Source organism: Cebidichthys violaceus, unplaced genomic scaffold (assembly GCF_023349555.1).
Source record: "Cebidichthys violaceus isolate CVI_PGR_0920_01 unplaced genomic scaffold, fCebVio1.0.p SCAF_1, whole genome shotgun sequence".
Lineage (NCBI taxonomy): Eukaryota > Metazoa > Chordata > Actinopteri > Perciformes > Stichaeidae > Cebidichthys > Cebidichthys violaceus.
Genome location: NW_027176262.1, coordinates 12,560,190 through 12,576,363, shown reverse-complemented (window position 1 = coordinate 12,576,363; position 16,174 = coordinate 12,560,190). Strand labels below are relative to the sequence as shown.

At 40.9% G+C, this 16,174-nt stretch overlaps 1 protein-coding gene across 1 annotated transcript in view; it reads right to left on the bottom strand.

The window, feature by feature from the left end:
• The window catches only part of dscaml1 (Down syndrome cell adhesion molecule like 1), a 100,662-nt gene extending 89,207 nt beyond the window's left edge, over positions 1-11,455 (bottom strand). The window contains exons 1-2 of the mRNA XM_068711150.1: positions 11,376-11,455; positions 7,666-7,954 (exon numbers count right to left, since the gene is read on the bottom strand). Coding sequence (XP_068567251.1) covers positions 7,666-7,708 — 43 coding nt within the window. The 5' untranslated portion in view covers positions 7,709-7,954; positions 11,376-11,455. The remainder of the gene's footprint in view (positions 1-7,665; positions 7,955-11,375) is intronic.
• Positions 11,456-16,174: the final 4,719 nt, after the last annotated feature.

The window sequence follows — 16,174 nt, the reverse complement described above, 5'->3', positions numbered from 1 at the left end:
CATCTCTCTGATGACAAATGCTATTTTTAGAAGCAGAATATTTTCAAGACAAAAACAATTTACTCTAGCTGCAAAAGCCCTCATGAAAGAAACAATATCACTTTGTAAGAATTTGTGTTCAGAATACTATCATTCTTTTGCATCACAAAATAATGCTATCCTTCAGACTAATGAATCTCAACCTTTTATGCACTCTCAAAAGCTTGATTAAATGGGCTCAAGTATCCCTTCATTATACACATTTAATAGATGGGATCGTCTTCATGGAATTGATTGATAACAATTTCACCTCAGAGAAATAGGTGGTTGTGGTAGATCAGTGGCTGTACATGATCCTTGTGTCTTTGCAAACCTTGAGTATAACGTTTTTTGTTTTTTGGCTGTCGACATCTTGTATTTTGGGAATTTTAAGCGGTGAAACGAGAAGGTGGCATTAAGTAAAAGTACAATGTTTAAATGCTACAATTAACTTATATGACCTGAAACACATTGTGAAACAGTTAAAGTTCAAACACGAAAGCATGGATAACTCCAAGACCGGACAACGATGTGGCAGCGACCTGTCAAGGTAGCCAACTCCTAAACCATACCCTGCTTTATCATCTATTTTAGTCTAAATGGGACCATAATTTACTAAATGAGCATAATGCTGTATTGAATAAGACTTGAAGCTAGTGATTGAGACCATAAATGTATGTTTACAATGTTTACTAAGGTAAAAAATCAAGTGAGAAGTAGAGTCATTTTCTCATAAACTTCAACACAATCGGACTTCTTTTTGCAATCAGAGAAGTCGCCCCCTGATAGCCATTAGAAAGAATGCAAGTTTAAGCACTTCCGCATTGGCTTAACTTCTCAGAACCGTAGGTTACCGCTCACTGTCAACCATCTATTTAGATTTTGATGTTGACTTAAGGCATGCAGTCAGCTTATTGTAGGTTGACCTACATGTTGAAGATCAGCATCTGATCAGATATGGATACATTTGTGTCTTTTATCAAATCATATTTTCTATTTTTTTTTGTGTGTTTCTCTGAGCTACTTCACAATTGTTACAGGTCCTTGGTAAAAGCAGGAGTACCCGCTAGGGTAAAGGTATTCCCGGTAGGGAAGCACTGCCTTTATTTCCCAAACTTTTGGCTTTTACCCCCCTTCAAATGAAACAATGTCTACTTACTACCACTCGTGAACCGCTTGAATAATTTCTAAAGGATGGAAGAGGTAAAACTTTCCAGTGATTCAAAGATAAGAGGAAAGTGCATTGCATTTTGTGTAGCAGAAATATGCTTTTCTCCTAGCTCGTTAATCGTCTCCCTACTCCTCAGATTTGTCATCAATCCCTTGTAGGGGTCGGATCCACTGCGTATTCCCAATATGCTCTAAAACTGGATAATCTGTGGAAAAATAAACAAACCTTAAACCATCATGTGATATTATCAAAAATGGCCTCAAGCTAATTCACAACAGCTTGGATGCAACAACTCAAAGTCTGACGGAAAACCTCTAAAAAAGCAGCAGATTATGATGCCATGGCTAATTGCTTTGTCCTGCGTTATGAATTCAGGTCACTGAGTTCACGCACTCATTCACGCAAAGACACATGTGTACAACCACACGGAAGCAAGCCCCAGTCTACACTGCACAGATTACGGCCTCCAGCGGAAAAGAGCATCATGACGATGCCGACCATGTGTCTTAACACAGTAGTGGTTTAGAGTTTCATAAACATCAAAATGAAATAACGAAGGATGAAAGTGTGAAAGAATCATTAAAAAAAAGGGAAGCATCTGCCTGAAAACTTTCCACATTTTGTCACTTGGCATAAAGAGTTCCCATGCTACAGCTGTTGGTCATGTGTGATGTGACATAGACATGGAGAACTGAAATTTGTTGTAAGACAATAGTGGAGTTCTTATGTTTGTCTTTCATGGAGCCTTGACCTCTTTAGGTTATTTGAGAGTTGAGGTGTGCAAATGAGACAGCAATCATAAGCATTATTTTCAAAATGTAGTAGGCATTATCATGAAGCATGATTATAAAAAGAAAAATGTATAGATGAACTAAAGAAACAATGTCATCATAATCAACTGTAAACATCTCATGCAAAAACATGGAGCACAATAACCTTTTTTTTTCCTCTTTATTTGGGCAACACTAACCTCAGATGGTTATCAGAGTCCTTTCTTATAGCCCCAGGCTCACTTTCCCCAGCAGAGAAAGAAGGAGCAAAGGAGCAGCACTCATCCGATCATGAACTGTATTTTGATTTCCTACTTCAAGCCTGAATGCGTTGATTACAATAAAAAAGGTCAAAGTGATTTAAGGTGAAACCCTCAAAAACATTTTTCCTGTCGGCTGAACAACCCAATCTTTTTTTTTTAAATATTTGTTCTTTTTTTTACTGTTTTTTTAACCTTCACTTTTTCTTTTAACTCAAATATTTCTTTGCTGTGCAATCAAATACATTTGCACTTTTTTCCTGTTTTTGCAGTGGATATGAAAATGGAGTATGAATATGTATGGCGGAGAAGCAAGGATATTGCCTATGGTGAAGCGCTATGCATAATGCAGCTTTTTCTGTCTCATCTACATTCATTCAGACACACACACACTGAGATTCTTACCATCACGTGTATAGAAAAACAGGGCTATAAATCCCACTCCTCCCGCCTGCTCTCACTCTTTCTCTCCTTCAAACAGACACACACAAAGTCACATAAATACATTTCAGATTGCATATATATGTTCATAATAGCCAATAGATTTTCTATGTGGTGAACCATGTAGCACTACAGATAACAGCACACAAAACACATTCAGGCCAAATAACAGATGAAGCATTGAAGTCAGGGGGAATATCTTTGCAGTGATGCTACAGAAATATGGCAGAGCATAAAAGGCAAAAGATATGATCATGTTTGATAGAGGGTGCTGCTCATTTACTATAAAATGACTCCAGATTGAGATATGCATTAGGGTTGCATGACAATGTGTCTCTCCGTGTTTGTGTGCAGTCAGAAAGGAAATCATGTATAGCATGGTGTCATTTCACTGGAAAAAACACTGTAGTAAATAAAGAAAAAACTGCATGGTATGATTTAGTGGTGTGAATACACTATGCATGCATACACACATACAAGAGAGAGGTGGGGCAGGTTAAAAAAAAACCTATACACAGTTTATGCAGCGTCAGTAAAATAGGCAGCCATTTCAGCATTTGGAAATTCGCATCTCCCACTTCAAAAGGATGATTTCCGTTGTTGAAGTGAGTGTCAGATTTGTAGAGATGTGTTTTTTCCTATTCTCCCTCAGAGACAGGGCCATAAATTGTTTGATAGTAAGCAGAACAGGAGAAAGTGAAAGACAGAGTCGATTGTGAGATGTTAAAGTGAGATTGTTGGAATCGTTTGTCATTTAAGACATGAACATCAATCTTTCTCCGTGCGTAATGGAGAGGGCACCGTGCTACCGGACACTACTGTTGAGAGCAAAACCTGTTGAGTGGGCGGTCCAAATCCAATTCTCTAAGTGACAGTTTAGTGCAATTACGATGTTGTTGCTATGGGCTTTAAGATCTACATCTGCGTGATGATAAACAGTCAGACATTTGGGATCGTTGGCTCGTTTTTTGAGTGGTGGTGCGTGACAACGGAAAAGGCTAAAAGCAAGATTATCCCTCTGACCAAGTCCGTTCGTGCACTGTTGATCGCTTATCCAATCTTTGAAAATAACAAAATCTCCAAATCAATTCGTTAGGATAATTTACATAATACGATGCGATATGATCCGCCTTCAAGACAATACCTAAAGTAAAATGATCATCTCACATCAATTGGCAGACGTGTTCGTGTGTTCCAAGACAAACAAAAATGCCCAGACTGAATATGAGACAGAGTGACGTGTTCGGATGGTTCGTGTTTTTGCTGCACAGGTCAACTGCCAAACGCAGAGTGCCAACACTTGACATGCTTTGCTCGCCGGAGCACTGTGAGGCGAGTTAACCTGAGAGTGACATGTAGCTATTATACCGTGGAGCTGTCTCTCTCCAAGAAAATGACAGGTGGTGAGGGTACAGCGGAAGTCCGATCCGGAGAAAAAAGACATATACTGGGGCCCTTTTTGTGTTTTTGATTGAATGTGGCTATATGAAAATGGTCTTGCGTTATTGGACACATACGCCACAGAAAAGTTGGAGGTGAGTTCCATCCAAATGATTGATCTCAGTGCAGAATGGCTATGTGAATTTATCACTAACTAACTCATCTTTAACATGTCGGATTTAGACACGATTCATTAGTGAAATTACGATAAGTCACTTTACTGAATACGTAGAACGAGACATACAACAAACATGCCTACGCATACCTCCTTCCAAGTTCTGCACATGCATCTGTATACATTTCTTTTTAACTTGTTTTCCATTAAACAATCCAAAACAGTGAATCTTTAACTATATGTCACACAGCACACAACCCAGTACCGAAATAAAAGCATGTTTTACACCCTGATATGTGGATAGAGAGAGAGAAACAGAAAGAGTGGGAGAAAAAAAAACTTTGAAGTTGTTGTCACACTACTTCGATCAACCCCTAAAGCCTTACTTCACAATCCAGACTCAACGTCTCTGAGTGCATCGTGAGGGTGTAGCCTGGTAGCTACCAGTGTCTGACTCATACCGCAATTACTGGGCTACCCCTCCAAGCACATCTCTAGTCGGGATCCGTTTTGATTCCAAATTTACACACAGCCCGTGATCAGCGGCTCAGGCCGGTCACAAGAATACACAAGAGCCCCTTACAAAGGAATGACCAAATACAGGTGATCTTAAAGCAGATGAGCTGTCCGTACCGTTTATACTTCACATATATTGCAATGCTCGTGAAATTCCATGTAATTTACTTTAATCAAGAAAAAAAAGAACTGACATTAAATTGCATAAGTGACAACATTTCATCTTATCAAATTGCTTCTGGGCAGACACACACCGGTGTAAATAAATAAATAAGGGAAATACGATGTTTGCTCCATTAAATCCACAGATTTAAATTAAGTGCGTGCACAACATAGGAGCCAAAGTGTTTTACATATGTGCAGGAACACTGGAACTGTATTTTGTTTAATGCGGTGTGTGTGTGTGTGTGTGTGTGTGTGTGTGTGTGTGTGTGTGTGTGTGTGTGTGTGTGTGTGTGTTGTCGGAGGCCTGTCGACCTAAACTGGATAAAACCGGAATCACATTAATTGATGAAATAATTACAGCAAGAGCTCTCACTCCATCACGATCAATCCAAGGCATTTTTCCTGGAACGTTATACAATTACTGATTGAATCCCCTGAAATTCCACACCAACGCGACTGTCGTTTTTTTCTGACTGATTTAGAAATATATTAATTGCAATTATTATTTAAGCCTTTTCCAGGTTCTCAGGCCATGTTCTGGCCTATCAGGCCTGAATGTAGATTCACACACAGCCCTCAGCTGAGTTTGTCTCAATTTTATTTCCATAAAATGACAAGCAGCCTCCCAAATCATGACAAAGAAGAATGAGTGTATCCTCCCCCTCCTCTCCCTCTATCTATCTATCCATCCTTCTCCCCCTCCTCTCCGCACTCATGGGTGCAGGTGTGCTGATATGCAGCCAAACAAAAGCAACAAACTGTCAGTAATAACCTAATGAATGTAGAATTAATGACAGAAATGGATAAAGAAAAGACTAAATTGTCTAATAATTATGTAATGGTGTGATCTGAAATATATTTTCTTTCTGATGTAGCCGATGAAAATAAGCAGACCTGTGTGCCATTCTAGGAGGCGCGGCCGAGCCGGGAAAATACGCAGTACTAATGCATATGCATGTATGATAATAGACCTTGCTTCCTCCTTTAAAATAAAGTTTTTTTTTAAATTACACATATCTGAAATTCACAGCAGCCACGAGACAATAAATCACAAACGATTCGTGCAAAATTAGAGGAAGGTGGCGTTGAAAAACAGCGGAAAATGGAAGTTTGTTTTCCACTGCGTTATCTACATCTCTCCCATCTCAAGCACTCTTTCCGCTCCAGTGGCTGTTTGCAGCCCCCAACCCTCCCCCCTCAACAAACACACACGCACGCGCACACATGCACAGACACAAACACACAGTACGTCTCGTTCAGTCACGGGACAGGGCGATGTACAGTGTGTATAATCGAAATAGACCCTGTAATCCAATTACATACAACAAAAACAGCACAGAAGTCCTCACCGCAGCTGCAGCCTGGCAGAGGGCACTGCCAAGGCCAATGTTTGAGACCAGGACCATGAAACACACGAACTGTCCACAATTATAAACAAATGCTTACGATATTTCAAATGTGTACACTAATAAGGTTTATAATCAGGCATCGTCAGTTAAAGAGCCGTGCGAAAAGAAAACGGATGGATATTAAGTAAAAAATAAAATCCTTTTTTCTCCACGGTTTGGTTGTTACAAAGTGAAATAAATTCATATATATCAAACTAACGGATCATTGTAAACGGTAAAGTGAATCATTATCTTCCATCTGCAGTATTTAGAGCGAAGCCAATCAGTAGAATCTGGTGCCACAGAAAATGGTGGATGAATAATTAGACCAGGCATGATAACAACTGAGTCTGCATTCACCGATACTCCTACACCTTATTAAAGAAAACAAACTGTTATATATGGCCTTGTCTTTTAAATATCCAACTGGGGGACATTATCTACAAATTAAAGGCCAGCGCTCGATACCCCCAGCATTAGATCACACTTCTCTCATAAAATGTATTGACCCTTGTTGCTACACAGCCGCACACTCACGCACACAGAGGCAAACTGATGTTTATGCACTAGTTGAGAGATTCTTCCAAAAAATAGCTAATAAAAGGAATGCCCCCCCCCCCCCCCCCCCCCCCCCCCCCTCTCTCTACCTTCCCACACGCACTCGCTCACACACACACACACACACACACACACACACACACACACACATACATACATACATACATACACAGTGTTGGGACAGGGCAGATAAAGTAGTGTAAATACATTAAACTCCTTTGCCCCCTTGGACTTTTGCGAGTAAACAGCCGACAGCTGTCGCCAGCATCAGCGCTCGAGCTCGCCCGCCTACCCGTGCGCGCGCCTGCAGATCCTTATCAGCCTCTCCTCTGATTCAACAGCCTCCATATTCACGACACCTCCACATATTCATCATGCAAAATGCAAATGCCGTTGTCTTTTTCGCCATAACGAACGCAATGTGCACTTTTGAGACATGTGTGATTTTGGGACCGTTAGTCCAAATTAAGTGCATATTAATGTTACGCTCAAGCTTTTTTTAAATCGTTTTTAATCATATCATTTTCTGATCATTATGAGACATTGAGGACACAAGAGAAACCAGAGCACTCGGTCAGGAGTAAAGCGAAAGCTGACCAGGAAAACAGCATTTCAAAACAATAAGAAAAAGTTACCACACCTCATGCTAAGGTGATTTAGGGTTTGATTTGACATCTCTGGCCCTCCTTTGTGAATGTAATTCAATCCAACATCAGTTATCCACCTGATAAGATAATAAATACGCACAGCAACTTCAGCATTGCACTGAAGAGGACACGGCATGCAGATAAGCAACACTTGAAGAGACAGATTTCCAACCTACCTTCTTGCAAAGAATACAGCAGAAGTAAAGTTACAAGCCACATGCCATTAAAAGCAGTTATATTTCACAGGAATGTTGTGCAGTCCCCCAAGAAGAGTGCACGGCGCAGCGGTCGGCCAGGCGAGGCTCCGTGCTGGACTGGTTCTGCTGATACACCCCGGCGGTCTCTCCAGCCCTGGTCCCGCACTCTCCAGCGCCGAGAAACGAGCCGCGGAGAAAGTACCGCCTCTGCTCCCTGTTCTCTCCTCCCCTTGCCGGGACAGGATGCTGTCGCCCCACCCCCGGTATCCTAATGAAGCGCCGTGATGGAGAGGTGAGTTATACGCACTAATGGAAGACCAAACGAGACCTCTGTATTACACGCACTAGATATATGCTTTCAACCAACAGTTTAATGGAGTTCCAAAGACAAAGTTGACCAACAATGTACCACCATACAAGTCATTTAAATGTTGCTTCTATATGAGGAAGTTAAAAATAAGACAGCCGGTGGATGAAAATGCCTGCGCGGATTTCCCATGCAAATCAAGAACTCAAGAATTTCCATAAATCAGTTGCCATTGACTTAGCAGTGTTGCGCACAGAGAATGAAAGTAAAACCAACAAACACACTTGTAAAGTGAGAAAAGAGCATGGGCATTAAGGAGTGTGAAGTGGAACAAGCGCAGAAAAGCTGCATCCTGCAGTTTCAGGTGAAACTGGTTATGTGCTCTGCGCTGCGCACCTGCGTGTTCCGACAAACACTCCTGTCGCTCAAATCACTTTAAAACCGACTGAATAGTGTTGATATTAAAACAGGGGGCTTTTCTACAATCAGCCTCATTTAAAAGTCGTGTATACGGTGATCGATATGGATAAATTAATTAGATTCGACTGATCAGTCATTTAAACATTGTGGCTCACTGATGACTTTTTTTTGTGTCCCAATACGTCCTGTACATTCACATATTCTAAGCATTTAGTACAACCAAAACTTCATATGCATGTTAAATGCATATATGACCCAATGAATAGTAATACATTCTTTAAGAATACTGTGACAGACTGCACACTATAAACAAGAGAAGTGAAGAAGAACGATATCTGCAGTCACATGAGCCTGTTTTACATGTGTTTACACTGCAGCTGCCCAGCACACAATCTAAACATTTGACTTCAGTAGAAGGTTTAACCCTACATGTTTTAAATATTCCATTAGTTAATCATAATCTGGATCTATACATATTAGCATCAGCAGCCCCAATGGGAGTGGATGCCCCACCTGATGCAGTGTCAGTACCACTGACTGATCCACTGACCTTTATATGAAATAATTTTCTTCGCAAACAAGTTTTGGGCCATTATATTCCACTCTAAATCAGTTATTAAAGAAAAACATTATACTGATCCACTTGACCTGAGATACACTGCTCAAAGCTGTCTCATTCAATCCTCTCCTCTTTACTGTCCTTCAGTTCAACTCCTGAACAATCAACACACAATGAATACCAATGAATAAAGCAAAGCTGATTGTTGTTCATCCATTTGAGACCAAACACAAAAACTTGAATTGTTTCCTGCTCAGTCACACAACTTATCTGACATCAAACACCTCCTACTCTACATGACCTCCACCATCACTCTTTGTGTCTCAGTACTGTAATGTGGTGATTTGAGTGGCGTAACCAAAAGTAGTCCTGATTGTGGATTGGAGCCGAGGCAAGATGTGGCCTCTCTCACTCCCACTGAAGAGCCGCTGTAGTGTGGCAGGCAAGGCAGCACACTCTGCCTCCACTCTCTTATTATGCAACAGGTGGAAACACACACCCCCACGCACCCTCTATCTCTCTTTCAAACAGATCCACAAACCTGCACGCACAAAAACCACGGTACGGCGCAGATGGTGTGCACAGAAGCACCTCCATTACATAGCTGTACATCCAGATTTGTATGTCAAATTTTTTTTTTATAGATGAACACTTTTCAGCTCTATGAACCTCCCCCAGCCACTAACTATAGTCCATAGTGTATGGTGAGTGAAACTCTTGTTTAGATACCCTCAGGGAATATAATCAGCATCAAGTATGTAACCTCTCCCAATGACAAACTGGTCACAGCACCCAACACCTTGACACTCAAACCAAGCTCCTCACACATAGAGGTCTCACCATGCAGCAGTGTATGGTGACACTTGAAGGTCTCCGTCAAGACTTCAAAAGGCAGCAGGGCAAGCTGGTTAAAGGGCTGATGTGAGTCAGCCTGACAGCACCAAGCAGGTTGTACTGTAATGTCAGCCAGTGATCATCATGGAGCCTGACAGATTGAGCCGGGCCAGCCAGGCCAGAGAAAAGGCAAGCAGCTCCCAGACAGCTAAAGCAACTGTCTGTGAGGACAGGACCCAGGACAAGCTGCCACCACACCACTAAAAAAAAAACACAGCACTATGTGACTCATCTCCATCACTCTGCTCTGTCGTTGCCTGGAGATAGGGAAGGAGATAGGAAATAAGGGGAGTGAGAGAGTTTGTTGACTGTGGAAGAAAATGGGTGAGCAGGGCAGTAGACAAACAGAAAGCAGAGGGAGGGGTGAGGGGCAAACAGAGAGAGTGATGAGGCGGATAAGTTAATGTGGATGTTAATGTTAATGCTCAGACAATCAAAGCTCCCCCTCAGGCCCAGACTACATGCTAGGATCATATTAGCGCTAATGTATCCAGTATTAATGCACGGCCCCGCAGCCCAATGAAACCCTAGCAAGGTCAGAATTAGGAGAAAAGGGGCTCATGGTGCTACTGCTTAGCTTTGTGCAAGGTCATAGGGAATCTAAATGAAAATGGGGAGTGAGTTGCAGGAACAAGGGCGATGGTGGTGTATTGTGGTTGGAAGAGCCGAAAGAAGCAAATCACTGGATGATGGGTCAAACGGAGGCATCATGTTCCTTTAAAACCTCACCATGGCAGTAAAAACGGACTTTAAAAACACAAAAACTCCACTTTGTGCTAAGTGTCAATCCTAAACACGGTCAAAGCCAAGCAGGGTGCTGCAGAACTCCTTTTTCCTCAGTGGGGCCGCCTAGCTAGCTCCGCATGCCACTGTATGAACGAGCCACTGCATTAGGCTAATATGAATCACACCCCACTGTGCCGCAGTACATTAACAGGAAGGGGCCGACCAACGGAGTGTGTTTGCCTTTAAACCAAGCATGCGTGATTGTTGTGGCAGATGTGTGAGAGTGTATCAGCACATCAGAGGATGTGTGCGTGTGTGAGCATGTGTCTACATGGCGGCAAAGCACAGGACATGCATATCTGGCTGCTCCCCTACCCTACAGTCGGGTGTGCGTGCACACGTATTTGGGAGTGCGCGTTTGCTTGAGTGTGTTCGTGCTTGCGTATGTGTGTCTTTGCATGAGTACGTGCGTGTGAACATGAGACATCAAGGGGTGCTAATTTATTCAAATGAGCTGGGGAGGATAACGAGAGGATGGGGTGAGGGGCTGAGGTGGTGTGTGTAGGGGGGCACCTTCTTCGGCTGGAGGTTCAGCTCTCTCTTTTTTTCCTCCTTACTTGTTTTTTCACGTTCGCAAATGAGACTCTTTGCATGGCTGAGAAGGAGCGAGGCAAGGGAGATGGGGGAGAAAGACAATTACATTGAAAAGAGAAAGAAAAAAAATTGGAGATGAGGAACGGTGAGATTCTGTAACAGACAGAACGCCCGCAGACAAAAACATACCGTGCCAGGGCGATACCACCACTTTCAAGATGGCTGCCGCTGGAGGCATCCTCTGTAGGACCAACCTAGAGACCCGTTGCTCTCGCTCTGTGGGTGACACACAAACACACTTTCTGACTTTGACTGTGTATTCATCAAGCACAACGAAGAGAATGACATTTGAACAGCTGAGTAAAGGATTAACATTCATCATTTTAATTTGAATATGTTTAAAGACCGAGTCAGATGAATATGGTTGTGCCTTTTACAGAGATATTGATCAGAGATATCTAGTGACACCCAGTGGTCACAATTAAAGATGTTATCATCAGAAGATCATACATTACTGAATCCCCTGCAAATGCTGATCTTTCAATTTTAAGTGGGGCAAAATAATTGGTTACTCCAAATCAAGGTTTTGGTCCATGGATCAATAATGCCAAAAGTCTGGCCTGCCAATCAATTATTTCTCTCTTTCAAGAAGAGGTTTTGAAGAAGATTTGGGTTCTCGACTTTAACACACTGAAGTGTGTTACTTGTAAAATATTTATTGATTTTTGATTAAATTTGAAAAAAAAATAAAAGATTAAGTCTGACAAAAGTTTGCTTTGTTCTTGACAAGACAGGACTACCAACCAAACAAAGTGGACGACTGCCCCAAGAGTCTGCTGCTCACTGCTATATCAGTCAGATTTGGTAATGTGGCTAACTGTATATTTGTAAGGGAATTTGCACCACTAAAGTACAATATGAACTAAGGAGCGTCTTTAATTACAACCTAATCTGTTTTAGTTTTGCTTCATGGCACTCACATGCTCCTCAAAAAAGTCACTTTTAGTAAAAATACCACAAACTAACTGACAAAGACAAAACAAAAAGACAAATGGGGCCAGGTAGTATTATTCCAGGACAGGAGTACAGGAGTACTGGTTGGAAATAATGAAGCTGTCATTTGCAGTCTGCTGTGTGCACTGCACATAATGAAAACTTCAAAGCAACAGGGTATATTCACAATGCACAGAGTGCAGCAGGTAGGGGGTGTGTTCAGCCATGGCTCTCTGCTGTTGCATGAAAAACATGTTAGAACTAGATTAATGTCATACTCCAGTTATTACATCATGTGGCATATCCTTGTCAAGACAATAAACAGACCTCTTTATGCAACTATCTTGAAAGTACCACAGCATCGACAGGTGAGTTTATTCAATACGCACGCCAGACAACAAAGTGGGTTACTAAAGTCTTATCTAGTCATTCAAAGTTATTTAGTAATACTCTGCATGTAAACTCTATTACATCAAACTGTAGGAAGCTTTGGGGCATTTCGAGGAGCAACATGTACAAATAAGGGATGAACAAACATAAATAAACTACTGTTTACACTCAAATCTATACAGTTCTGGTCTGTTACATCACATTAAGTCAACAATAAACCGATGCGAGAGACAAAGAGAATGAGTTGGCAGGTGTGAGAGGACGTTGTAGAGCTTAGCTGCAGGCAGATTTTCCATCTTGACCCTCTGTGCTTTGATCTTATCACTTTCCCACGCTTTAACACTCCTGTACCTCTTACAGCTTAACGTGTTCCACAGACAGCCACACATAAGCTCACACACTAACAAAATGCACTGACAACAAAATGAATGGAAATAAACATAAGTATGTTGTTGTGATTGCTGCACATCGGGGAAAGGCATATTTAAGCCTTGTATTGCTCAGTTTCTAAACTGAATTTACAACATGAATCAGCATTTATCTTTTAGAAACCAGGTGATTTAAGTGGTGACTACAACTGATTTGTTAACCCATGCAGCATCCAAGGCCATTCTTGAAGGAACCACACTGACACTCATTTGAAAGACAACCCCGGCCATATTCTATATATTTCTTATCCTTTACAAATCCCATGAAAAGACCAAAATCAACAATGAACCGATCCTACTAACAAGCGCTACTGTACCTCTGCAGGCAAAGCCTGATACTGTAGATTCCTCTGTGCCAAAAAAAACTCATCAGTGAGCCACAATGTTTAAACTTGCTGATATGTACCTTCATCACCATGAACATGTAAACATTGCAGTTCAATTTGTGTATACCCCTCCTACAAGTCAAATCAAAGGCTGAAGAGTCCACAACAAAGACCCAATAAACTCCTGTTTGTTAAAACTACCTGATTTTTTTTTTTTAATAAGAAAAACTACACATTCCTGAACAGTTTTGAAAGATGTAAGTGTCCAGGAGGTTCCAAAGAACTTTGGGTTGAGAACCATAGACAGTTTAGGGCAGTTGAAAAGCATTGAGAGAGGGACTAGAGATCAGTGAGGTTAAAGATTTTCACAAAAGTTTCAAATACAAATATACATTAACAAAATTATAGCTATAAATATAGATAATATATAAAAATGTAGCTAGGTTATAGCCAACTATCCTTTAACTGAAACCTACAGTAAGACTTCAGAGATAAAGTATAGAGTCAAATGAAAAGCATATATCAGCATTCATCTTTTGTCATGAAGTGTCTAGGTCAACTTCTTGCCCATAAAAATGCTCCATCTGAGCAAGGGAAACATATTTCACCCAGTCTCCGCCTCTTTGTTTCCCTCAGTCTCAGCAGATACCAGTAGCCATCCTAAATGCTTATGGGAACAGTAACTGACCAGTGCTTTTGTTTCTGTGTTGTTCTCCAAAGTTCCTCCTGGTGCTGTGATGCTATCAGCTAGTGAACAGTGTGATGAATGGCTTCCCATGCTTACTTCAACTGTAGCCCTTATGGAAAGCAGATGACCTGAGCCCTGAGGGATCCAACCGGTAAAACCGCCTGCTTCACCGCTCGGCAGTTGGCTGTGTTAACTGTTACAGCTTGGTCCTTCATTTTCCCCACAAATTCAGAAGGCTGAGTGGAAGGAGAAGGGGGGAGAGGGGGAAAGAGACATAAAGAGGGAGGGAGGGAGAGAGCAGGGGGTCCTTGGGACTCACCCAGTTGACAGCCCCTGTCTCTGCCTGTAACGACTTATTTATTCAGGGATAATTAATCAGGCGCAGTTTTCTGGCGGTATGATTAATGCGCTTTGTCATCTGCGCTGCAGCGATGAAAATGCAGCAGCATATGATGCCACTGCTCGGCTTTAGCTGGCAAAACGGGACGTCCTGTTTCAAGTGGTGAATGTAACTCGATTTGGGCCCTTTCTGCAAACAAAACCACTTAATGCAACCTAGTATTTTTTTGATGGTGGTCTGCTACTGCCCATTTGTCTCGATTTGGTGCTTCAGTTAATTTATAGTGCACCTGTTTATGTTTTATTTTATCTCTGATGTAATCTGTAGCGTTAACATTTCCCACACCGTTGTCTCATTTATAGCTCGTGATGATATCCGTGACGAACTTTTGATTGCATTAACACATGTGTTACCTACCTGTTCTTTTCCACAATATTTGGGGTCATCTGATCACTCTTTGGTCAGCAGCTTTCACTTCCTCTCGGCCTGACGAGGGAAGTTGCGGTTCTTCTTCCTGTGCTCGTGCTGGTCTCATGACGCCACCTTGTGAGCGTTTTGGTTACCACAAGTCAAAGGAACCATATAAACATCCGCTTTTCTCTATCCATTATTATTAGTATGAAAACATGTTTTATTACAAAAATACACTCGCACCATCTCAGAGAGTGTGTATTATGCATTATCCTAACTCCTACAACTATCACTGCCATACTTTTACAATACAAATGTAATATTTTATAATATTAAATCTACAGCTTGCCAAATACAGCTGAAGAGTGTTTGAGAGACCCATAGACAGATAAGACATGATGCCGAGCTTTGCAATGCTGAGAGCTTTTATTTTATACATTTTTTTAGTTAGTATTTTGATATCCATCTGCGACTTAAGCTTTGCAATGAGTAAAGAAAATGATTAACATGCTAATCAAATATATTTACTGAAATTGGGTGCAGTAATCAACTCAAACGTTAGGAAACCATCTTACAGGTAACGTTCAACACATTGCTAAAGTCAAAGGGAAGGAGGCAACATATGTGAACTCTCATTACGGTGAAGTGACTGCACCTGAGAGGGGCGGTTCCTTTCCAAGCAGGAGCGCTTGTTTTGTTTCTTTTCGGCTAGAGGCATGCTCACGTGGTTCTTCTGCTGGGGATTTCTGACAACCTCATTTTGGTATTTATGTTATGATATCTGTATCTAAAAGTAGATAGAAAATAGATGTGTCTTTTGTTACATTTGTTATTGCACATTGAGTTTCATATAGTTATTTTATATTGTATATTTTGATATTCTTGTAGTCCTATTTTATATTTGATGCTTTATATTGTTATGTAATTTCTCTGAATTACTTGTCACCTGATTGAAGGTGCAACTGTTATTTTGTTGTCAGAGAAAATTACAAAAATAAAGCTCTCTTGAATCTTAAATATTGAAAAAGTGTTATATTTAATTCTTCAGGAAGCATATTTATGTGTTTATTTATTTATCAGTGTGAATTTGCAAAATATTTCAAAATCCCGGTCAGAAATGATGTCTCACATCATAAACACAGCAAGGTTAGAAACACTTTATTAGTACAAAAGCCTCATATCCTCACATACATAACAGCATTGTAGCACATTGCAGCACTCTCCTCGGTTCCTGGCCGGTTCTGTTCAGTTTAAACATCTTCAGCATGTTTTGGCTGGAGAAAATAAAAAGGTAGTTTTTATTTCATTTCTAAATATATATTTTTTTCATTTCATATTATGCAAATATCAACTGTTAAAAATAGCTTGTTACATTTAACCTAAAATAATCCAAAAGTTAAAACTTTCAGATT